The sequence below is a fragment of the Nymphaea colorata genome, chromosome 14, assembly GCF_008831285.2.
Source record: "Nymphaea colorata isolate Beijing-Zhang1983 chromosome 14, ASM883128v2, whole genome shotgun sequence".
Classification (NCBI taxonomy): Eukaryota; Viridiplantae; Streptophyta; class Magnoliopsida; order Nymphaeales; family Nymphaeaceae; genus Nymphaea; species Nymphaea colorata.
In genome coordinates this window covers 5,394,583-5,418,937 of record NC_045151.1, presented here as the reverse complement: position 1 = coordinate 5,418,937, position 24,355 = coordinate 5,394,583, and the positions used below count along the sequence as shown (strand labels likewise).

Here is a 24,355-nt window from a genome sequence, read left to right as displayed (position 1 = left end):
AACTTTGGAACTCAAGAAGAAACAAAGATCATTTTACGACAATTCCTTATGACCAAGGAATATTAAACCTCGATGAAGTAAAAAACGTTTTAGAAGTAATCCAAATATGGCAAGCAGAGATAGGGAAAAAAATTACGGAAGCCAAGATAGATGTAAAAACTGTACCAAAATATATTGAAAACACTTTTGTAGGAAATGTAAGGTTGTGGTTTAACCAATTAGACAGTTCAACAAATGACTCCTTAAGAGGTGAAATAGATGATAAAGGAAATATAACGATTAAAGCAACAGATGTTTTAGAAAAATAAGTATCAGCCATAAAGACAAAATTTTTACACTCAAAACATTGATCAAGTATACAAAGAATTAAATAAAATCATACATATTAACAAGTTAAATGCATTGGATTAACGGCAATGGATCAAATGAACAACATAAATCCCATTAATATTCATACGAACTTGTGATTTCAATCACTTAAATCAATAAATTGAATATGACCACAAGTTGAACTCATTGGCTTAACTGTAATGGAGAAAATGATCTGCTTAAATCTCAATAGTATTCACACGAACCCATGGTTTCAATCTCTTAAATCATTTAATATAGATATAACAAGTCATTGAACACATATGATGAACTAAAAGAGATCAAATGAATAACTTAAATCTCATTTGTATTCTTATAGACTTGTGATTTCAATCACTTAAATTATTCAACGTAGATATAACAACATGTCAAGCTTATTGAAAGCTTAAATGCCATTCTTATTCATGCAAATTTGTTATTTCAGTCCTTTAAATCATTCAATATAGTTGTCACAACAAGTTAAACAAATTGGATTACAATTGATCAAATGAATGACATAAATGTCATTCTATGAGATCATGAGGTTGTTTTCCATGACAATTACCTAAGCTTATTCTCCTTCCGTTTCCCTCTTCCCTTCCTTTCCTCCCTATCCAACAAACCTTTTTTTATCATCCTTTTATTTACCTCCACACTTTCCCTCCATCCAAACACCTTCATTAGTTAATACACACACCATTGGCTGAAATGAGATGAACGGCCTACTACTGTGGAACGTAGCCTTCTTCAAAGTATAGGCATACCGTAACCTTGATCATACTTTAATGATGCCCTTTGACCAAAATACAACAATATTTAAGCTGAAATAGCAAAACATGCCATTGCCAGCCTTAAGGCTTAAAAGCGGACGACTTTAATATAGAAACTCATTGGAACTGGATATGGACCTCCTAATATATGGCCGATTGATATGTTTTTCATTTTGTGCGTAGCTTCTAGCCAGAGTTAGCAAGCCAGGGGGAGCGTAAGAAAAGAGAAACACATGAATTATTTATATATTTACTACATGGTTTTGTCAATGCAGTTGTTGTTTGATTAACTTAATCTTTTTGCACATTCTCATGTTCTTTACTTATTTTTTTAGCGTTACTTTCACGCATACAGTTTTCATTATGAAGTTGTTTTATGTGCACATTGACCTTCGTTTTTTGTCACAAATTTATGTAGCATCTTTAACTGCTTGCCATTTCTACTTCAAATGTTGATAAGATCTGACTTATTAAACTAGTTATATTAAATGGAAAAATAAATAATTAAAAAAATTCATCCACAAAATTGTCCCGCAAGTGAACGCTTTGTTTGGAAAGGGGGAAAGAGAGAGGAGAGAGAGGAAGGGCGAGGGACATGGGGCAGGGAGTCGATCAATCTTGTGCGACAAAGAGAGAAAATCTTCCTCCTAGTACCTTTGATCCAAGCCGTTGTAAGTTGTTCATTCCTTCTTCCTCCTTCTACTCCTTTTTTTTTTGTTTCCTCTCATGGATGCGCGATACACGTTTAGTTAATTTCGAGTCGGGGTTTCTAGGGCTTGAGTTCTTTTCGATTTCTTTGTTCATATGTTTCACGTTCATCGAGAACTCGAGCCATGTCATGTTTTTCCCTAGCGTTGTGATGTATTTTCTTCGGGATTTGCATTTTCTTGTTGATAAGCACGCATGCTTACGTCGGACTTCTCTGTTGTGATCTTTCTTGTTTCTACACGTCCTTTATGATGGCAGTTCCGGTTGTGACTTTGATAATGTCTTTTGAGATTCTATATCGTTTCTCCGTTCATTCCTCCTCCTATATTCCACCTTGTTCTTTTTTTTTTGTCTCCTTTTGTCAAGGGCGCGCACTTGTAAGCTTGTCAATTTTGGGTCCATGAAATTGATGCTTTGTTTTGTTCTACAGTGAGCTGGAATGGCGAAACTCTTTGGGACTGTAACATCTTCTTAGGTTTTATAGTTAGGTGTGGCTCTAGATCGTTTGTGATGGTTAATGCCTGCGAGTTGTTGCATGTTTTCCAGCAAATCATATGATTTTGGTGGATTAATGTAGGCAGCTTAGCTTACATAGATCAAGCGAAAAGTCACGTTTCTCAGCTTCTGCATGCAAATTAAGTAATTTCAGACACTTCTTCCTTCCATAGTTAACTGATTGGAAACATGTCCATGGATGTGCTAAACTATAACAGGTTTACTATAGATAGGTTTCAAATGTCTCAAATATAAAAATGCAAAGCTAGGCTGAAATTTAAAGTTTAACATACCAAAACAATAATAAAAAAGACATGGCATTCAGGAAAATATGTTCATAGTCTCATCACATGTGACTTGTGATGTCATCTCCAATGATTGGCATGTTAGAGTAATTTGGACTTTTCAACAAATAACTTGAAATGTCTACATTAGCATAAATATATTGCCCAAAACAACATTTGTTCCCCTGTACCATTTTATTGATTGACGTGCTCTCTCTCTCTCTTTCTCTCTCTATTGGTGACTATTAAATTACATTAGTCTATCTCAACTATTTTAAGTTGCAATACTGGCTCGTTTCAAATTTTGTTTTCATCTCTATCTCTTGATTAAAAGTACTAGGTGAAGTGGACTATCTAAAACCATAAGCAGTCCTAGATGGTCTTTGTTGGTTTCAAAATAAAAAAAGACAGCAGTAGAAAAGTAGGTGCAAGCTTAAGGATAAAGTATGACCATCGTTGTGTATTATCATGGTCATATTTTATCTTTAAGACCAGCGTATGACGAGGAATTAGAGAACTAAAGGGAGAAAAAAAAATAATGCCCTGTAGTAAAGGAAAGATCAAGAGTGGAAAGAGAAAATTTGATCAGTCATCAGCAATTAGGAACACAAATTCTGAATTGCTGGTTTGGAAGGCAAGCGAGCGACAACGGTGTTGAAACCTTCTCGTAGAAACTAAGGTTCAATCTGATCCATGTGATCAGGTTTGAGAAAATAACAACTTGATGACCAATCTGCTGATTGAATGTAGAATTGCTTCAAAGACAACAGAAGTGTTTGGAATTTAGGACCATGTTGAATTGTTTTCAACATCAAGGCAATATGAAAAACCAGGAAGAATAAGATCTGATTGATTTCAGATCAATTGCCATCAAGATCATATGGAAATGAGTTTGCAACATATTTACTGTTAAAATTTGAAGGTTTCAGGTTAGTGACCACACATCAGAGAAAATGATTCCAGAGGGCCTTGAAGTTCCTCCATTTGTTGAATGGAAAGGCAAAACATGACTCTTACGTAGTCAACAACTTGAGCACATTTATCCTGAATCCAAACTAGATTCAGGAATAAGACTATCAAGCACAATCTTCTCAACAGAAGCTCGACTATAGTGACCAAGATGTGGATTCCAGAAAGTAGGCTTATTACATTTATCCACACTATCAGCACTAAGACTCTTTGATGGTATATACTAAGGAGTGGGCTTCAAGACAGGTTAAACAGAAGTAGTAGGATCATTATGCAGAATACATATTTTTGCTTCTTTTTCCTCTAGTGAATGTCTCCTTTATTTGTAGATCCTTGTCATAAATGGAAGATAAGAGTAAATTTGATGGAAGAATTATAATGGTCAATTAGTTTTAAATCTAAAACGATATTTTTCTTGATGCTTGGAGCATGAAAGACATTTGAATGGTGTAAAGATAAATCAGATAAAGGGACAAAAACATTACCAATGTGTGTGATAGGATTGTGTGGTCCATCTCCATTGACTATGCTATATTTTCCAAAATATGGAATTAAGTTAGAGAACTATGTTAAGAGAAATTACCAGCATTACCTGTGACATGAGTGGCAACTCCTAAACCAATGTACCATGCTCCTCGATCATCACATTCCTAATTGAGCCCTAACAAAGTAACCAAAGAGAGGATCCTTCACATTTCATCCAAGCTTCAATGAATTATCTTTGTTTCTTCTACTTGATGAACTTTGCCTCTTGTATGTTTGTCCCTTTGTTGTATGGATTATAACAATACTTAGCCTTGATGTGGCCTCGTTTGTTGCATAAAGAGCATGTAGGAATATGGGATTAAACTAGGAGTGACATTCAGAGTAGGCAACAACAAGTGTGCCCTTTGAATCCATCTTCGACCTTCATGGCCTCCACCAGTACCATCAACTCCTCATCCCTAACTTAATAGAAGCAATAGTGGCTAAAACATGTTCTAGAGTCTCACTAAATAAACCTTTCAATGTTATCTCATATTGCAATAGTTTTGCTTGTAGGTCCTAAGCTCTATAACACGGGTACTCCTCCAACCGTCCGGTATCGGTACGACACCGGTACCGGTTTGGGTACGGCACCTGGTACGCCAATTTGAGGCGTTGACCGTACCGGGTACGGTCAACGCACCGGAGGCCATATCCGTCCATTTTTGGACACGGTCAAAGTTGATCGAGTCCAAATATGTCCATTTTTTAATTTTAATGATTATTTGATTTTATCTTTTAAAACTATTTTAACGTTAAAAAACCTTAAGTTCGAAACCCTTTTTCGTTTTAAGTTTTAAGGTTTTCTCCTCTCCGGCGACGATAGCGAAGGCAGGGGCGGCGAACGCAGGGTCCTCTCCGGCGACGGTAGCAGCGAAACAAAGGCAGAACGGCAGACTGCTTTGGTCGTGGGAGTCTCGTTCTTTCCTCCCGTTCTTCATCCCTCCTGGCGATCTTGCTTTTGGTCCATCGAATATAGGGTTCTCTGCATTCTCGATCCGCCGTCGGACTTTCTTTCCGTTCTCGATTTTGTTCAAGTTTCTTAGAGTTTCGCGGGAATGTCGAGTCATCTCTATGGCGGGTACGGAGGATCCAAGCTCTCCTCTGACCTCTCTCTACTCTTCCTGGCTAACGGGGAACAACTCAATCGGGGATTCATACCCGGACTCCCTTTTGACGGCGTCCCGCTACCTCTCGCCCGACCATCTCCTTTCTTCCGATTTGAGGTACTCGGTTTTGGAGAAGGGGTCGTTGTATTCCGATGGGTTGAAGTATTCTAGTAGCGAGATTCTCGGGATTAGCAACTATTCAACAAGGCCGCTCACTTTGTCGCTGTATTCGCAGTCGACCTGGAGTGCATTGGATAGTCATAACTCGTTGACGCCTGCCGGGTTGGAGGCATCAGCTAGTTTTGTTTTTCCTCCTGTCATTTGTTTTGATGCAGATTTCTGCTGCTTTTGAAAGGTTCAATCAGTTTTTTTGGTGTATTGGGTAATTATATTCAAATCTCATGGTTTAATATGCATTTCTGGTCTCAATGAATTACCATACGTTCTAGAATTTCCCACTAAGTGGGTAACATAAAAAAATTGGATGGGCTAGTGCATATGTTCTGGGCGATAAACATGGTCTTACAGAACATCTCAGCATTTTCCACTAAGTGGGTAACATAAAAGAATTGAATATTTTGATTTTCTTTTATGTATTTGCAACCTGAATTTATGTCAGATAAATAAACTGAAAGGCTTGTTGTTTGGATCCTTGGGCTTTCTGTTCAAAAAACTATATAGAAGGATTTCATGAATTGTGAAAATAAAGTATATGTGAATATAGGATTATGATTTATGAATATGTTATTTTGTTTGTAATTTTTGATATATATATGTGCAAATATGTTATTTTGTTTGAAATCTTTTGACATATATATGTATATGTGCATGTGTGTGTACGGCCGTATCCCCGTACCTAAGTTTTTTAAAAATGGTTCGTACCCGTACCAGCACCGGCACCCGTACCTGTACCTATGTGACATAGGTCCTAAGGGATGTAGCTTTGACAAACACAATAAGGAAGTTGAAAGCATTGTCACAGAAAACACATCTTCTTAAAAAAAAATGCGTATAATATGCGAAAAAACAGTCAGCCGTATAAAAGGTGAAAAAATTGCATCTTTTTTTAAAAAAAGCCAGAAACTAGAAAAAGCGAAAAAACACGTATTATGAGCATATTATACTCGTTTTTTTCCATTTTTTCGTATTTTTTATGTATTTTATATATTTTTTATAATTTTCAGGATTTATTAAATGTTTTAAATTTTTTAAAAATTTGCTGAGATTTTCTCGAGATATTCCTGAGATATACATCTTTGCCGTATTATACCCGAGAAATTCCTCGCTCTATCATACCTGTACATGATATATGTGACAATGGTTGAAAGTACATGATATTCTGATCCTAATGCATTCAATATCTTCCTAACTTTGTCCATGTTTGCCATTTCATATTCAACAACTGCCAGGTGATCAGAAATATTGCTGTCTTGATTCAAAATATTCCATTATTGTCATGAAACTCATAAGGAGCATTTGATAGCCTCGGACTTGAGTTCCTCAGGGTTTGACCGTGAATTTAAGATCAGGTCTCTCCCCTCCAATCTTAAATCCAACCTTTTCTCAATGCAAAGAATAAAATAAGGATTTTAACTGTGGATCTTAGGTTAGTTTGATGAACCATGGATTTTACCATGAACCTTTTGCCACATCAGCAAAAACTTGTCACGTCATATCCACATCAGATCTGTGGATTTTAGATCCGGAGCAATCAACGCCCCCTTAGTGAGAAGCTGGAGTTCACTCTAAAGCAATGAAATTCTGGTCTCTGAAATTTGTGAAAAAGTCTTCACCTGCTTAACCCACATTTCCTTTGTTAAGCACTCATATGGAATCCTAAAGAAGACTTTCTGAAAAAAAGTTGAGGTGATAACCGATGCTTGATCATGTTTCAGGCTTTCATCCAAGTTTCATATTTAGGATATTCACACTCATTCTATAGAGATGGCCTCATCTGCATCCTTAATCCTTTTGTCTCATATTCTGGAGGGATTGGAATTGATCCATCTAGGTGTCTAGAGAGATCTTGGTGTCTAGAGAGACCTTGACTCTTAGGTAGTGTTTAGATGACACTTTAAAAACACAATGTCTTGTGAAAACCAGGTTTTCTGAAAGTCTGGTTTGTGTGTTTGGATGACAAGATAAATATGATTTCATTTAGATGACAAAAATGAGTTTTTAAAGGTGTTTGCATAAACATTAAATAGCAGTTATGTCTTTTCTCAGTTTAACTTTTAATTTATAGAAAATCAATGTTTGTTCTAGTTAATTGTGACCAACAAATTTATTCATGAACTTTGTGCTTCATTGTTGGTAAGCTAAATTCTCGTATTTTTCTTGACATTGTTAATGCATTACTATATTTATGTAGTTAGCAAAGTGACACTAGTATTTGCGTTCATGTGGTATTTACATGTGAAAATGAAATCCTTCTTGAAAGTAAAACTCTTCCTTAGATTTAGCGAAGGTTTTACCCATCAGAAAAGAACAAAAAGAATATCTTTAGATAACTTGAACCTTGAAAATTTCATGAACAAAGTTCTCTATTTAGATGTATTACATTCAATGTAAAAAAAACTGACTGTTTGTGTTGATCTTGCTTTAACTTTCTGTTTTTGTTCAATAAAGTGCTGACGGCACAAATGAGTGGTACTATCCCATATTCATGTCACTAGTCTTATTCCATAATAACACACAAAATTTTGCTTTGTTGTCCTGTTGATTATTTTCATTGTGGATCTTAACAAATTATTCCCTTTCTCTTGTACTTGTCCGAAGTAAATCAATTAGTCCATGAACCATCTAGGCACCAACTGAGCCTGTTAGTGGCCATGAAACTGGCCTGGCCCAATCGCCAAGAAGTCTTTTAAGAAAAAGAGGAAAAAAATGGTGTTTTGAGGCATTTCTCTAGCCATCCACCAGTCAAAAAATTGGCCGGTCAAGGTCGCAGACCATTTGAGACCTCCTTTAGCTCATTACTGTGCTTTGCATGGTAAGGGGCTGAAAAATGGTCCAAGAAGAAACAAGAAGAAATAAGGTATTCTTTCTTTTTATTGCCATTTTTGGTCGGTGTTTGGCTGGGAGATGGCCAGATTGGTTTCGACCAATGAAGGCATTGCAAGCCTAATCATCGCCCCAACAAAGAGCTAGTTTTCTTCAATATTGATAGGTTTTGGGTGGAAACCTGGGCAGGCCACCCAAAGAATGGGGTTTTGTAGAAATTGGGTTCTTAAGAAGGCTTGTTTCTGATATCACCCAAACATGGAGCCATAGCCACAAATATTGCAATATTTTCGAAAATCTCGTGATATTAACGAAAAAAGAAAAAAAGAAAAAAATTATGACATTTGTAAAAACGTTAAAAATCAATTTATCGTGACTTTATTGTGATTTCAATGTGATTTTATCGCAATATTTTCGTTATTTATTTCATTTTCTGTTTTCATTTTTTTTCAAGTTTTGTTTCATTGTGTTATCTCCTCTTGTTTTTTATGGCTTCTTATTAGTTTCCCATAAACTGTATTTTTACCTAACATTTTGATTTTTTTTTTTGTTTCTTAAACTCAGAGAATTTCTTGAAAAGACAACTTTGTGAGAAGAACCTCACCAATAAAAACCCGAGAATGATATTTGTGGCTATGCATGGAACACTCTTTTAGCCTCTGAAACTTTAGCCTATCACCCAAACATGCCCTTAATGAATGGAAGAATTTGCCTTTTCTAGGTTAGGAAATTTGAGTTGGAAAGTTTTCCAAAATAAGTTGTCCCAGAAAATTGGATGAAATAATAGATTGGGAAGAGGAATCCATGGGACATGAAGAGAAACAAAAGCGAAAGGATGGGAGAGAGGTAATGAAGTATTTAAAAACAAAAGGTTGCTTGCAAGCCTTGCATGTGAAAAAATAGAAAAATAGATGCCCGAAACAGAACTCTTCTTTCTAAAACCTTTTTGTCTCTCCGTTGATGTGGATATTTTTTTTATTTACTTTTTCTGTGTTTTTTATTTTATTTTTTTATTTTTCTCTGAAGAGAGACAAAAATATCAAAGCAAGAAAACCTCAGTTTTTGTTTGCTGAAATTGATTGCAAATTGAGCAGCAAAACAACAAACAGATATTGGGCAGAATACAACAAAAAGAGAACATAATATTAGAATAGTGAGAAGACATGAAAATAATGAGCTTAAGACACCTTGTTAGTCTTAGGCAAGATACAGGTTAATCCGGGGGATGGGCTGTGGTGGGGGGATCTTTTATAAATAGTCAAAATACAATAGTGGATCGGATCCCCTTGTTAGATCTAATTCCATAGCTTAAATACCTCTGCCCAAATGTGTTTTAGGCTTACGCAAAGTTGGTGAAGGATTACCTCTCAGTGAGAGGAATTTTGGGCCTAACTGTTCTTTGGGTTGAAGGGGGGGTGGGGTTTTCATGTGCGGGTTATTTCTCCTAATCTGTAGGTGATCAGATAGTGTTGCTATTATTCGTATTAGAGCCCCATGACGAGTAAAGAGGAACTAGAAACATTAGAGAACATGAGAAAACAGGCTGCAATCGACCGACATATGCTAGTGGGGCATTATGGAGTTGAGTAAAAACTTTGGTGACCTGGGGCAAGAGACTGACAGAGGTGGATACACGAATGCAAACAATGAGATGTCAAACATGTCACATGAGGTCCTCAATTGGTTCAGGTCAGCAGCTCGCAACACAACTCTCTTGTTTCACCACTTAACCCAGGTGTGAATCCAACTACCAATCCTTTGTCAAAATAGTTACTGTATAATAGTGACCAACCCCTAAAATGGAGTTCCCAAAATTTTCTAGGGAAGACCCTCTTAGCTGGGCTTATAGAGCAGAACAATATTTTTGACTGCCAAAAGATTGCAGTTGAAAATGGTGTGGGACACACTGCTGTTCACCTGGAAGGTCCAGCCATATGCTGGTAGTGCCCGTTGGTTGCCCAAGAGGGAAAACCCAGTTGGACCCAGTTCGTTGAATCCCTTACTGTTAGGTTGGGCTTTTAGTGTATTTGGACTTCAACATAGAGCTTTCCAAAATCAAGTAAGGATATGTGGTGGAATACTAGATGTTATTTGAGGAATATAGTGATATGGTTAGAGGATGGCCTGTGGAGGCAGTGGTGGGGACGTTCATTGGTGGGCTGAGGGAAGAACTGAAAATAGAGGTCCAGGCCACACGACCTTAGATCCTACTGGAAGTGTTTGAAGTTGCTAAGGTCACAGAAGAAAAATGCTGCAGGATGGAAATTTCTGGGCACTACTCGAAGTTCCCCAAACCATTAGTGTGGAAGAGTAGCATGACGTCTGGGGGGTATAGCATGCCACCATGCTAAAAGGGCAAATGGAGGTCAATCTTTTCTTGTCAAGAGGCTAAATCCAGAACAGATCAAGGAAAGACGCCGAAAGTGCTTATGCTTTTAATGTGAGGAGAAATGGTTCCCGGACATGTTTGCAAAAAACTGCACATTTATCTAGTCGACAACACCAATGAAGAAGACGAACATGAAGTAGGGGAAAATGAGGAAGGGTGCAAAGATGAAGCTATTTTAGAGATGTCGCTTCATGCCTTAGCCGGGGACAATGTACCCGAAGTTATGCGAGTACAACAGAAACTTAATGGGGCATAAGATTATTGTAATAGTGGACACCAGGTCCACTCACAACTTTGTTTGTGGGAAAACAGCCTTGCGGATATATCATTAAGGAACAACCTGAGTTCCAGGTTGTAGTTGGGATTGGTAATTTTCTATTGCCAAGGAGACAATTGAGATTCAAGGGCAGAAATTTGAACTGGAATTATATCCTCTGGCATGGATGGTATTGATTTGGTATTAGGTATACTGTGGCAAGACAGCTTCGGAAGATAGAGTGGGATTTTAATGAGATGAAGATGGTCTTCCAAGGGAGAGATGGTGAGCACAACATATTAATAAGCCTAGTGACACAGAGAACTGGAATTATATCCTTTGGCCATTACATACTCTCTGCTCATGTCACTTGTTGCACACCAGATTGCAGAAGCATATTACATTCAGTGACATTCTGGCTGTTTATAACCAGTCCTGATTGAACAGTGTTAAAGTCTTTGACAAACCTGCTGGTTTGCCACTTGCTCGAGTTTTTTATCATCAAATTGAGTTAGAACTAGGATCTGGACCTGTAAATCTGCGACCCTACAAGTACAACCATGCTCATAAAAGTGAGATTGAGAAATTAATCAAGGAGATGCTCAAGGAAGGGATAATCCAGCAGCCTGTATCCGTCCCCTGCACTCTTAGGAGCAAAAGATGGCTTCTGGTGGTTTTATGGAGTTTATAGGACCCTATATGCTTGCATAGTAAAGAACCGCTACCTGATTCCAATGATTGAGGAATTATTGGACGAGCTCTATGGAGCTAGAGTTTTTTTCGAAGGTGGATCTATGGGCAGGATTATCAAATCCGAATGGTGCTGGCTGATGTCCACAAGTGACAAGACTGCCTTCCAAACTCACGTGGGACACTATGAGTTTAGGGTTATGCCTTTCAGCCTAACCAACACCCGTCACCTTTCAAGCAATCATGAATGAAATTTTGCGCCCCTATTTGAGAACATTAGTTCTCACCTTCTTCGATGATATATTACTATACAACTGAGATTGCACACTGCATGTGGAGCACTTGAGGTTGGTATTTAAAATGTTGCTCACTAATCAACTGTATGCCAAAGCTTCCGAAGCTTCTAAGTGTTTATTTGGAAGCGACCAGGTGACTTACCTTGGTCATACCATTTCTGACCAAGGAGTTCAAATGGTGGAGGAGAAAGTGTGAGCGATTGAAGAACAGAAGCTGCTAATTTCGTCAGTTTGTGAGAAATTTCGGGACAATTGTGGTGCCCCTGACTGCTATGCTGAAGAAGGGAAGGTTTGTAAAGGTAGAAGGGAGGTTTGCCTTCCATCAACTAAAGGAAGCTATAACCACAACTCCTGTATTAGTCGTGTGATTTCTCTCTCCCATTTTCAGTGGAGATGGGTGTCTTGGAAGTAGGAGTTGGGGCAGTATTAAGCCAAAGGTGCTATCCAATTTCATATTTCAGCAGGGCTGTGGGGAAGAATTTTAGAGGAAAATCAGCTTATGAAGGGGAATTAATCACTAGAGTGAGGGCCATCCAAAAGTGGCACCACTACCTGATAGGTGAAAAACTTTTATGTTTACATGGGCAACCATAGCCTAAAATATTGTATGCAGCAGAACATCCACACTACGGTGCAGCAAAAATGAAAAATGTATAATGAAGCTGGTTGGGTTGGATTTTCATATATGTTATCAGAAGGAATCCATAATTTGGTTGCTGATCGATTCTCCTCAAGCTTTGAAACCATTGATGGTTCGTCCACTGCTCAGTTTCATGCCCTGACCAGTCCAGTAGCCGAATGATGGAGTAAGTTGAAGAGATACATCAAGACTCAAGTCAGGTTCATGAGCTTAAACGACAAATAGAACAGAGTTCTGGTAGGGCCTATGGTTATTCATGGCGTGATCCTTTTCTTTGTTTTCAAGGGGGATTTTTTTTGTTCTTCCTAATTCCAGTATTATAAAGGAGCTATTGGCACTGCTTTATGATGCTCTAGAAGCAGGCCACCAAGTAGTTGAAGGGACTTGCTGAGTTTCGGCTAGGGATGAAAAGCCATATCTGTGAACATGTTCAAGCTTGTGAAGTATGCCAGGCAAAAATATATCTTGCAGCCGCTATCAATTCCATCATGTATATGGGGAGATATTTCCATAGACTTTGTGAAGGGGCTTTCTAAGGCCAGGAAAGTCTGTCATACTTGTGGTGGTCGATAAACTCTCCAAGTATGCCCATCTCATCGCCTTTTCTTACCCATATACAGCAAAGAGGTGGCAAGGTCTTTTCATGGACGCGCGGGAAAATTACATGGTATGCTGAGGACGATTGTTAGTGATGGAGACCTACTCTTAAGCAATTTTTGGAAGCACATAAATAGCAAAAACCATATAGTAGAATCCAATGTTATTCGTATTGTACGATACGGATGCGTATCGTACAATACGTATCGTGTGTATCAAGATGAACGATACGGTACGCCATAAATTTGCGATACGCGTGCGTATTGCACGCGTATTGCCCGTATCGTACGATACGGGCGATACACCCCCGTATCGTACGATACGGGAGAAAACATAAAATTCCTTATTTTTTAAAAGTTTAAACACTCCTCCCTCTCTCTCTTCTTGTATTTAAAGACTCCAATAGACATAGGAGGGAGAGATTTTGCCTATTTTCATAAAAATTAACCGAGGATTCATCAATTTGGGAGATATCATCGTTGAATCATGAAAAATGATGACTGTATGTTTGAACTTATAAAATTGTGATGTAATCTAAGTCCTAAAACTCCAAGTCTTAAGACTCTAAGTCCTAAAATTTTATAAAATTTTCAAGTTTAAAATTGTGATGGATGCTTATTATGTTAATTTGAATATTTGATTTCTTATTTTTGAATGTGTTGTTGATAGTATACACATGAATGTTCCTTATGTATGATGATCTTTTTTATATTTGAATACATTTTTTATTTTTCTTGATTTCTGATTTTTTGTTCATTTTTCAGATTTTTGTCTATTTTTTTCTGACTTTTAAATATTTTTTAAAATTAAAAAATTAATTTTACGATACGTTACGCTACGTTACGATACGGCGTATAGGTCGGCCCGACCGATACGCGATACGCTACGCCTTTTATAACATTGGTAGAATCAATCTTTGTTGATGTGCTTGCAATTGATTTACGTTGTTTATATCACAATGTGATATAAGCCACTGCACTCCAGTAGGCAGTCATGAATGGGTGCTTGAATTTGCTGTTATATGCATCTCACATCTTCTTTTGTATATGTGTATAACTTTCTACTTGTCAATTTATTTGTTTCTCCCTATATCTGTAGGGTGCCAGCTGTAAGATTTTGATATCTAATGCCAAACCACTGGAAGAAGTTAAATGCAAAAGGAGAAAAAGAGGAACGACTGCACGTACACGAGAGAGAGAGAGAAGAAAGAGAGCAGCAACCTTAACGTCTACCTCTTGATATCATTATATACTGATTTGGTGTACAACAAAATACACAAAACAATGTTAAAAAATACAAGTATGCCACCGCCCATTATGATTGGGCGTGTGGAGAAGATGGGTCGGGTCTTGTTGACTCGATCCAAATCGTACAATCTTAACAGCCCTCCTCAAGTTGTGCATGGGGTTTGATCATGCACAACTTGTTCTTTAATTCCCAGAAATGATGTCCTGTGAGCCCTTTAGTAAAAAGGTCAACTACTTGTTGAGACTGTGGCTATATAAATGGGAACAATTTCGTCTTCCTCAACCTTTTGATGAATGAAATGTTGATCAATCTCTATATGCTTAGTCCGATTATGTAGAACAGGATTGAAAGCAATCTTGATTGCACTTTGATTGTGACAATATAGAGATGATTGAGCAATGAGAAGGGAGAGTTCCCCAAGCAGATGACGTAACCATGAAGCTTCAGCTGTGCCTGCTGCCATTGCCTTGTATTCTGCCTCAGTGCTAGATCTGGCAACTGCATGATGTTGCTTGCTACTCCAACAAATAACATTGAAATCAAGAAATAGACAATAACGGGAAACTGATCGTCTATCGTCTGGATCACCTACTCAATCTGCATCAGTATAGGTGGAAATGTTGTGTCCATGTAAAACAGATGACCGTCTTGTGTAGACAAGTCCATCCCCAAAAGTAGCTTTAAGGTAATGCAAAATATGTTTGGTAGCATCCATATGCCCTTCTGTGGGTGCGTGCATAAACTGAGATACTTGATTCACTGCATATACTATGTCTGGGCATGTAAAAGTGAGATATTGCAACATGCCAACTATACTCCGATAGAAACTAGGATTTGAGAATGCATTACTCTCATTAGAGGCATTCAATTTTGTGTTGAGAACACTAAGTGTATTTATGGGCTTGCAATTTGTCATACCTGCTCTGTCCAAACTCCAAAATATTAGGAGTATATTGATGCTGCGTAAGAGTTAATGTATTGCCGTTTCTATGAAGCTCTACACCCAATAAATACCGTAATTCGCCAAGGTCTTTCATCTTGAATTCTTGTTTCAATACCTCCTTTACATGAGATATATGAGATGAAGAATTTCTAGTAAGAACTATGTCCACATATATGAACAGCCAAGTGGTAACTTCACCTGAATGATATATGAATAAAGAGTGAACAAGTGAACTTATGCGAAAACGAGTCTGCTATATATGAAGGGAAAATCAATCGAAACATGAACGAGATGCTTGCTTAAGCCCATACAACGATTTTTGTAACTTGCACACCCATTTGGCGGGATCATTTGTAGCATAATCTGGGGGTTGTTCCATGTATACCTCTTCTTTAAGAAAGCCATGAAGGAAAACATCTTTAACATCCAACTGATACAAAGTCCATCCATATGAGAATGCAAGAGATATGATAACCTAGATTGTTCCCATCTTGATGATTGGACTGAAAGTCTCATCATAATCTTTCCCGTACTGTTGAGTGAAGCCTCTAGCCACAAGTCTAGCCTTATATCTATCAATGCTTCCATCGGGTTTATACTTGAGTTTGTAAACCCATTTTGAGCCCACTACATTCTTACCATCTGGAGAGGAACAATCTACCAAGTTTGGCATTCACTTAAGGCAGCCATTTCTTCATTCATGGCCTCGACCCAATATTTGCTTTTGCACGCGTGCTCGTAGCATTTTGGCTCCACCTTTTTGCTCAATTCTATCATGAAAAGCTGAAAATCCAAAAGGAAATTATCATAACTTATCCATCTATCAATGGGGTGTCGCACACGTTCTGATCTACGTGGACAAGTAGTGGCAATTTTTGGAACTAATCGTCTAGTATACACTACTCCTGAAAAACGATTAGGTGAAGTCATGTTGTTGGACTGAGTAGATGAAGATGTGTCTTCCATCTGAGTGTCTGTAGCTGTCTCAAACTCATCAATAGTCCTCTCACCTTGTGTGTGGTGTGTGTCAGCTCCTTGGCCTAATATTTCAGCATTCAGCCATGTATCATATACATCATTTCTTGCATTGGGTGTTGCATGTGTCTCCTTTAAATCCTTCAACCTGAGCTCATCAAAAACATGTCGTGAAATATGCACACGTCCAGTCTTTGGATTGTAGCAGCAATAGGCTTTATAATTTTCTACATAACCCACAAATCTACACATGACAGCTTGATCTTGGAATTTATTTCTCAAAAAAACATCAACATGAACATAACAAATGCATCCAAAAACACGTAGTTCATCATAATTTGGCTGTTCTTGATGTAGAACAAAGAAAGGAGATTTTCCCTCAAGTAGAGATAATGACAGTCGATTAATGACATGAACAACAGTATGAAAAGCTTCAGTCCATAAATTCATGGACACATATGTGTTATGCATCATACTTAGTGCACTTTCAACTATATGTCTATGCTTTTTCTCAGCAATGCCATTCTGTTGTGGTGTGTGTAGACAAGAAATCTCTCTAGTGATCCCATGATTCAATAAATACTCAGTGAATTTATTTGAAGTGAATTCACCACCTCCATCACATTGGAAATGCACGATATTACTGGAGTATTTGTTTTGGACGAAGGCATGAAATTGGGTGAACAAACGAAAAATCTTTGATTTGTTTTTCATGAAGTGAATCCAAGTGTAATGAGAATAAGAATCAATAAAGACAACATAATATCTACTCCCAGAAGAAGAAGAAATAGGAGCAGGCCCCCAAACATCAGAATATATGGTATCAAATAACTTCAGAGCTCTCTTATTTATTGATAATTTATTGACGGAATTTGTTAGAGCATGGCTCTTACAAATATGACAACTTGAGCACATGTCAGACTCGTTAACTGGACTTAGATTGGACTTTTGTAATAGTCTGTCTGCAACAAGACTTTGAATGAAAGACCGATTGCAATGGGCTAGAAGACCATGCCAAATGGATGGCTTATCATACTCTGTTATATTGACTTCACTATGATTGGGAAAAGATAAATCTAAAACACAAGACTTGGACACCTTTGGGGCTTCTTCAATGATGTACATGTCTCCTTTGCGAACACCTTCAACGAATGTCTTCTTGGTTCGAGCATCCTTGACATAAACAGAAGAAAGAGTAAACTCAATAGACGAATGAGTGTCATCGATAAGCTTTGACACAAAAATGATATTTTTCTTGACATTTGGAACAACAAGAACATTCTTTAAAGGTATGGAGGAATGAGCCATGGATATGTGTGCATTTCCAATGTGCGATATTTTGTGATGGGAACCATCTCCTGTAACAACTAAGTCTTTAGCTAAATAAGGGAGAGCACTGGAAAGCTTACCTGCATCACCAGTCACATGAGCTGCAGCACTAGAATCCACATACCATTGTTCTTCCTCATTTTGCCTGAGATTGACTTTAGACAAAGCTGTCACTAAAATCTGTTGTACATCAGAAGAAATGTTCGACGCTGCAATCGTATTTGATACAGTTGACCCTACTGTCTTATTGTCACGCCTGACCTGTTTTCCCTTGTTTTGAGGATTATGCCAACATTCTGACTTCACATGTCCTTTCTTATTGCAATAGAAACAACTAGGTATTCTTCGTCGTACATTTGCTTGTGAATTTGTGTTAGGTGTAGGAAGAATACCTTTCCCCATCCCTGACTGTGAGTTCCAAACTCTTGGATGACTACCATGCAAAGCATGAGCTCCAGTGAACGGGACTATTTGACGTTTCCATGTCAAATAGTTAGTATGGTTTAGCTTTTGTGAGATGAGTTAAAAGAGGAAATTGGACGACAAGATGCTGAAATTCTAGTTGTGATCCATACTTGCATCAATCAGAAAGTTGGAGATTAGGGCACACGACAAAGATTAGGGCAGAAAGTTGGGGATGAAATTTAGGGATTAGGATAGAAATTTGGGGATTAGGGCACACGGCAGAGATCAGGGCAGAAATTTGGGGATTAGGCAGAAATTTGGGATTAGGGAAAATTAGGGTTAGAGTAGAAATTTGGGGATTAGGGCAGGAAACAAAGATTAGGGTAGAGATTAGAGATTCTTACCGAACATTCTCAATGGCAAAACCTAGCTTTGATACCATGTAAGATTTTGATATCTAATGCTAAACCACCGGATGAAGTTAGATGCAAAAGGAGAAGAAGAGGAACGACTGCACATACAAGAGAGAGAGAGAGAAGAAAGAGAGCAGCAACCCTAACGTCTGCCTCTTGATGTCATTATATACTGCTTTGGTGTACAACAAAATACACAAAACAATGTTAAAAAATACAAGTATGCCACCACCCATTATGATTGGGCGTGTGGAGAAGATGGGTCGGGTCTGGTTGACCCGATTCAAATCGTACAATCTAAACACCAGGTGCACGTGTGACGTTTAAAAACTTGGGTATAAGTGTGACAAGGGTAAACATATAGAAGTGTGCATGTTTGTGAACAATGGTTCTTGTTAGTATTAGCCATCTTTGGAGGTGGATAAAAGAGAAAATTTAAAGGTTAAAAGAAAGAAATGGTAAAACCCTGAGTATATATTTCTCCTTTCCTCAATGTTCTTGTTAATCTCCTCCTCCCATCACCAAGCCAGGTGTGTTGGCATGTTTCTTCTCCTTCTATGCTTCTACCTTGTCCTCCTCTTTTGCCCTCCTATTCCTCATTTTTTCTTCTCCTCCTCTCTACATTGAAGCCGCAGCGGCACCTGCATCTGTCATATCGATGCTGGTGTAGCAGCCTAATTGCTGCATCCATGTGAGGTGGATTGATCCTTGATGCCTTGGCACTTATGTGACATAGGCCAGTATGATCCAATTTGCTCTTTTTTAGTTGCCTTTGGTGATGATTCATTAATTCATTTCTTTGAAGACTTTGTCATATTCGTGGAGCATCTATGACATGCACTTGCATAAAATGGTTAAGGATATGTCATTTCAGTGTGAGCCTATTTTGTTTACCTTCATCTGCAGTGGACTTCCATATATGGTCCTATCCAGTTGCTCATGCATTTTCTGTAAAAATATTTTCTAATTTGGCAGCCACATTTTGCTATTTAAGGTTTTACTCATTGTACTCACTGAAAATGGTTCATGACTTTTGCTTTGGTTAATTGACATCAATGAATAAAGAGAGGCAATTCATAAACATTTTTCCCAATTGAAATCCACGCACAAAAAAGATTAAATAAGCTTTTCCAATTGACAGATGCAATGTTTCTAACCATTGGTCTCTTTTGAGGTGCAACCAAATTGGACAGCATTTGCCTTATTAATCTCATCATGTTGCAAGTACATAAATTTTTCATCTCCAAAGTTATCTTTTTGTCTTCTGCTTTTAAACTGCCCTTGCATACTGATAGAATTTTCATTCTGAAGTGATAAGTGTTATGAGGAGGAAGGCCTTGATAAAGGATCTGGCTGCTGCATACCAGGCCAAGTGTCTCACATCATGCCAACAGTTTCTGGAACTACAAAGAAAATGGGAGGAGGTTGGCTTTTCATACTTCTTCCCATTCTGTTTTGGCATGCTAGGGCATGTTGAAGTGCATAAACATAATTTTCCTTTTACAAACAAAATTTGTATAAGATAGGTCAAATGTGTTCAAAGTGATAGTTGGCTAGAAAGATTGTTCAAGTTATCCATGGCTATGGTTTGTAGAATCCCTTCTTTCTTTTTCAGCAGCATCCAAGAATGTAATGGTTGTATGAATCCTTCCAGCATGTAGATTCTCCTTTTCTAAAATGCCTTCCCCCAGGCTCTTGTACTGAGCTGCGTGCAAAAACTGTTCTTATAGTTCTCCAAATTCTTACAGAGACATTGTGAATCCTATGGTTCTGGGAGGTACTTCTCAGTTCTCGTAAGGAGACTTGGTCCCTCTGTATGTCTTGTATTCAATGAGGAAGTTTTAATGGTCCGGTCACAACTGACTTATGCTCAAAAGTTAGTGCCAGTGAATTAGTGATAGTTGAGGGAAAGATTAGTGCCTTACATGTTGATAATTTGACATGATTACGGATGTCTTGGATACCCTTTAAGTGTGGTTGTGCAATTCTTCAAAGGTGCAATCATTGAGTACACCCTATGCACTCTTTAAATCTGGTATTGAGTGTGTAAATGAAACATGTGCTGTTCTTTGTTGTATGTATAGCCAGGGTTCCAAAAGAGTACACGAGTAATTTTGTTCTAACGATTGAATCTTCCATTTGTCCATCAGAAGTATGAAGACTGTATGCATCTCCATTATCCAGGAGTCTTCTCTCTCAATAAATTGAACTTCTACTTTTGCAAACTTGAGGAAAAGTGTCCTTGCAGATTGTTTTTGACTGGTGGTGAATTTCCACTAGATTTTCTAGTCTCAATTGTAGATAATGTTGTCGAATATGTAAATCTGGTGACTTGATTGATGGGATGTAAGAAATAAAAATGGTTCTAGTATAATGCCTTCTTTATGCTTTGAACTTTTTTTCGAGGAATGGTTGGTTGACTGAATTTTCACTTGTAATTTGCAGCCAAATAGTGGGAACAAGACACTGGAAGAGATGAGGAGAGAACTGATGAGGCAGCCCAAACGTCTGAAAAAGACCTACTAGTGCATTTGCAACTGGGAATCTGATATATCGGCATACATCCTTATATGTATTATGTGTACATGTATATTGAAAATAAATTGTACCTTTCATTTTGTGTGCCTATTGTGCCATATATATATATATATATATATATATATATATATATATATATATATATATATATATATATATATATCACAATAGGCACACAAAATGAAAGGTACAATTAAAACGTTCTTTTTTGCAGTCTAAGTTTACATATATGATCTCAAGAATAAGTTGATGGGAACATATATTTTAAATTAATCAATTTTTGAATTTAATTGTATTTTTATAATAAATAAAACTGAACGGCTCATGTAACACTAAAATTTTGGTCATGGAGACGTCCGTTTTTTATAAAAGCAACTTAAAATAAAGCATGTTTTATGTCACATTAGTCTCCATAAATATGTTTGCATGTCTTAAAGGGTAATGGGATTTACCAATGTCTTCTCAAATCCTTTTTTTTTTTTTTGTCCAAATAGTGTTTTTCTTCTATTTTTGTCTACGTGTCGTAGTAGCGAAGCTGGTTTATGCTCAAAATTGTGTGTTGTCTCGTCCAAGTTATTCTTTGTGACAACCAGTTTCCGTAATAATGCTCCCAGTTTTGCGTAGGCAAGCTGGGGCCTGCTGATGTTGACTGGCAAGAGCTGCTATTTGTGCTGCCAGTTTCTTGGTATCATTTCAGTCTTTGGCGGAAAAAATTTAAAATAGGTGCCGTTATCTGATGCTTTATTTTATTCTCATGAATCATCCTATTGATGGAATTCTGTATCTGGTTCTTTGCTTTTGCAAGACGTTTTAATTCCGTTTACTAATTTCGGTCTTATTCGGGGAGGATTGTTGGCTCACTTTTCATGTAGTCAACGTTTATGTTTGACTGAAATAACTTATAATCACTTAACCGTTAATTGGCTCTATCAACACCTGTATTTGATTATCATATGAAGTTGTGGTCGCAAGGTGTCACCTTGATGATTGACAAGCTTTGCTTCAATCCTCTCCACATTCCGAAAGGGAGACGTGCTGGTTTTTTCAACTCATTTCTGAAACCTGGAATACGAATGTCCCAAGTTTGCGTGGTTAGGCCTTGATAGTTCTCAAGAAATGTTTTGAAACCGAGTCACTCCACCTCGACTTGTACATTCTTGACTAAGTGATTCCATGGGTCGACTCAGCCGCTTCAACTTTTGTTAATTACTATTTTTGAAAGAAAAACAATATATAATTTTATCATCTTAACATAAAAGATCAAAAATATGTTAACCTAACGCTATGCAATAACTAAGTTATAATTACTAATATGACAAGAAATCTCACAATTAAGTTGTTACTCTATAGTTGCATACTTCAACAAAACTGAATAACACGAATTATTATATTAGTGAAAAACACCTCAATAAATAGCAAACATTAAAATTGATATATTCAACATTTACAGCTGTCCAACAGGTAAGAAACTTGGCATGTATATATATATCATGTAAATTAAAAGTTCCAAAGTGAAGAGTCCAATGCTCTAAAAGTTGAAATAAATAGATAACCATACTTATGTTAAGCCCAATCAACTTTAACCTTTCATTTCTAATATGAAAATTAAATAAATGAATAATAATTTTAAATTCTTACATTTTAATAAGCTAGAAAATTCATGTAAAAAATGAAGTAAATAAGTAGCTTACTGTTGCGTTGCACCAAGTCAAATGAGCTCTGCTTAAATTAAATCAAGCTTTAACTGAGATGTCATGGCCGAGCCACACCAAGTTTTAGTCAAACAAGTCCCTCTACTGGATTGTCTTAATAGGAGGCTGACTCGAGCTAGGTCCATCGAGTGAATGATTTGAATCGGGGGTCCATGTAGAATTTCATCAACATTAGATTTTGCATGGTTAAAATAGAGTTTCTTTTGACGAAGAAAGTTTCTTTCGCCATTTATGCTAGGTTTGTTAGTGAAGTTTACCCCTTTGAAGCAAGTTACTTTGAAATACATTGAAGTGCATACCTCTTGGTGCCCTTGGCCTTCATCCTATTGTTGTTAGTGTAGGTGATGTTGGCAAAGGAGCTCCCTGTTGAACAAGTATTGAAGATAAAAAAGCTTGGTTCTACATAAGCCCCTCTTGGACCTGTTTTCTTCTTCTTTGTAATTTTTATTTTCGATTTTGCATTTTCAGCTGTCCCAACGGTTCCTTCCTGGGTTCTATATATGGCCCTTTTGGACCTTCTTCTTATGAACTTTTTAGAAATTGGTCTCAATGCGTGCTTAAGTGATTCCATTTGTGGACTAGTACACTACTTTCCTCATTTGTGTTCTTTCCTCTTCCTTATTCTTTGTTTTAATGGTAAACAAAGAATGTAACTCCCTCTCGCCATTTTTTAAATACACTCCCGCAAACTAAGTGACATGGGCATCCTTCATGAAGCATATAGGAGGGAATTGCCTTTGGGGATTTGTTGCTGTTCGAAGAAAGAACCAAAACTAATTTCATTACGACTATTGATGAAAAGCTAAGCTGAGTTGCATGGAATGGAAAAAAGAAAGCAATTAAAGAATACGAAAATAAATTAAAAGAATGGAAAGTTAGCCACCACAAATGCAAAATTGCGTCCCTGATCGAATTTGGACTTGGCAACTAGATAAATTGGCCTTTATGAGACTTGGGTTGGGCCAAATTGTTAGCAATTCAATTTGTGGCCGATTTCAGGAGAGCAACATGATATTTTTTATTTTTAAAATAATCCAGATTACCATTATTTAAATTATTTTTAATTTCTTATGTTCTTCATTATATAATAACTATTTGAACCACATAGACAAATCCATTCGTCAATTAAACCTTTTTTTTTTAACATTCATAAGAATAAACTCATTTGTGTTCCAATGATTTTATTATTATGAGAATAAACTCAGCTTGATTCAACTAATTTCTGAATGAAAAATTCAAAGCCTACTTTAACAGCACTGATCAGAACCATTCTTCCACATAAGACCTGTCAGATTGCCACTCACTTATAAATGGAAAGTTTTCTGAGATCACGTACCACATTGTTGTCTAGTGTTTATTCCATTTCATTTGTTTTGTTTTTCCCTCATTCTCATGCCAACAGTGTGCTCATTGATGTGACTTCTCATTCATGTTTGGGTTCTTTTGTGAGACCATGTTGCACCTTCTACACCTCTTTCTTCCTATATATTGATGAATTTGACAATTAGTTCCTTTAATCATGCAACAATCTGCATAATTTACCTAGTTTCAGCAATTTTGCTCATGAAGCTTCGAATTTCTTAAAGAAATGCATGCTATGGAAGATGTTGCTGCTTCCATTTGGTATTATCAAAAACCCCCTTCTTTATAGACGAAGAATTCATAAAGTTTATATGCCTTTTATTGAAACAATTATGAAGAAAATAGACTTGT

The 24,355-nt window shown here is 37.2% G+C and overlaps 1 protein-coding gene across 2 annotated transcripts; it reads left to right on the top strand.

The window, feature by feature from the left end:
• The first annotated feature begins 1,536 nt into the window (after positions 1–1,536).
• On the top strand, positions 1,537–21,024 carry LOC116267451 (uncharacterized). Of its 2 annotated transcripts, XM_031649179.2 has the most exons (4): positions 1,537–1,789; positions 2,257–2,314; positions 19,704–19,816; positions 20,838–20,862. In XM_031649179.2, exons 1-4 carry the CDS (start codon positions 1,714–1,716, stop codon positions 20,843–20,845), a joined length of 255 nt encoding a protein of 84 aa, XP_031505039.1. In that variant the 5' UTR covers positions 1,537–1,713; the 3' UTR covers positions 20,846–20,862. The 2 variants fall into 2 exon arrangements, with proteins under 2 accessions (XP_031505039.1, XP_031505038.1); XM_031649178.2 differs by lacking the exon at positions 2,257–2,314 and having other exon boundaries at positions 1,631–1,789; positions 20,838–21,024.
• The last annotated feature ends 3,331 nt before the right edge of the window (positions 21,025–24,355 follow it).

Coding starts and splice junctions, on each gene's coding strand:
- LOC116267451 (XM_031649178.2), top strand. CDS start 1,714: ATGGGGCAGGGAGTCGATCAATCTTGTGCGACAAAGAGAGAAAATCTT. Junction 1,790..19,703: donor TACCTTTGATCCAAGCCGTT/GTAAGTTGTTCA, acceptor TTCATTCTGAAG/TGATAAGTGTTATGAGGAGG. Junction 19,817..20,837: donor TACAAAGAAAATGGGAGGAG/GTTGGCTTTTCA, acceptor TGTAATTTGCAG/CCAAATAGTGGGAACAAGAC.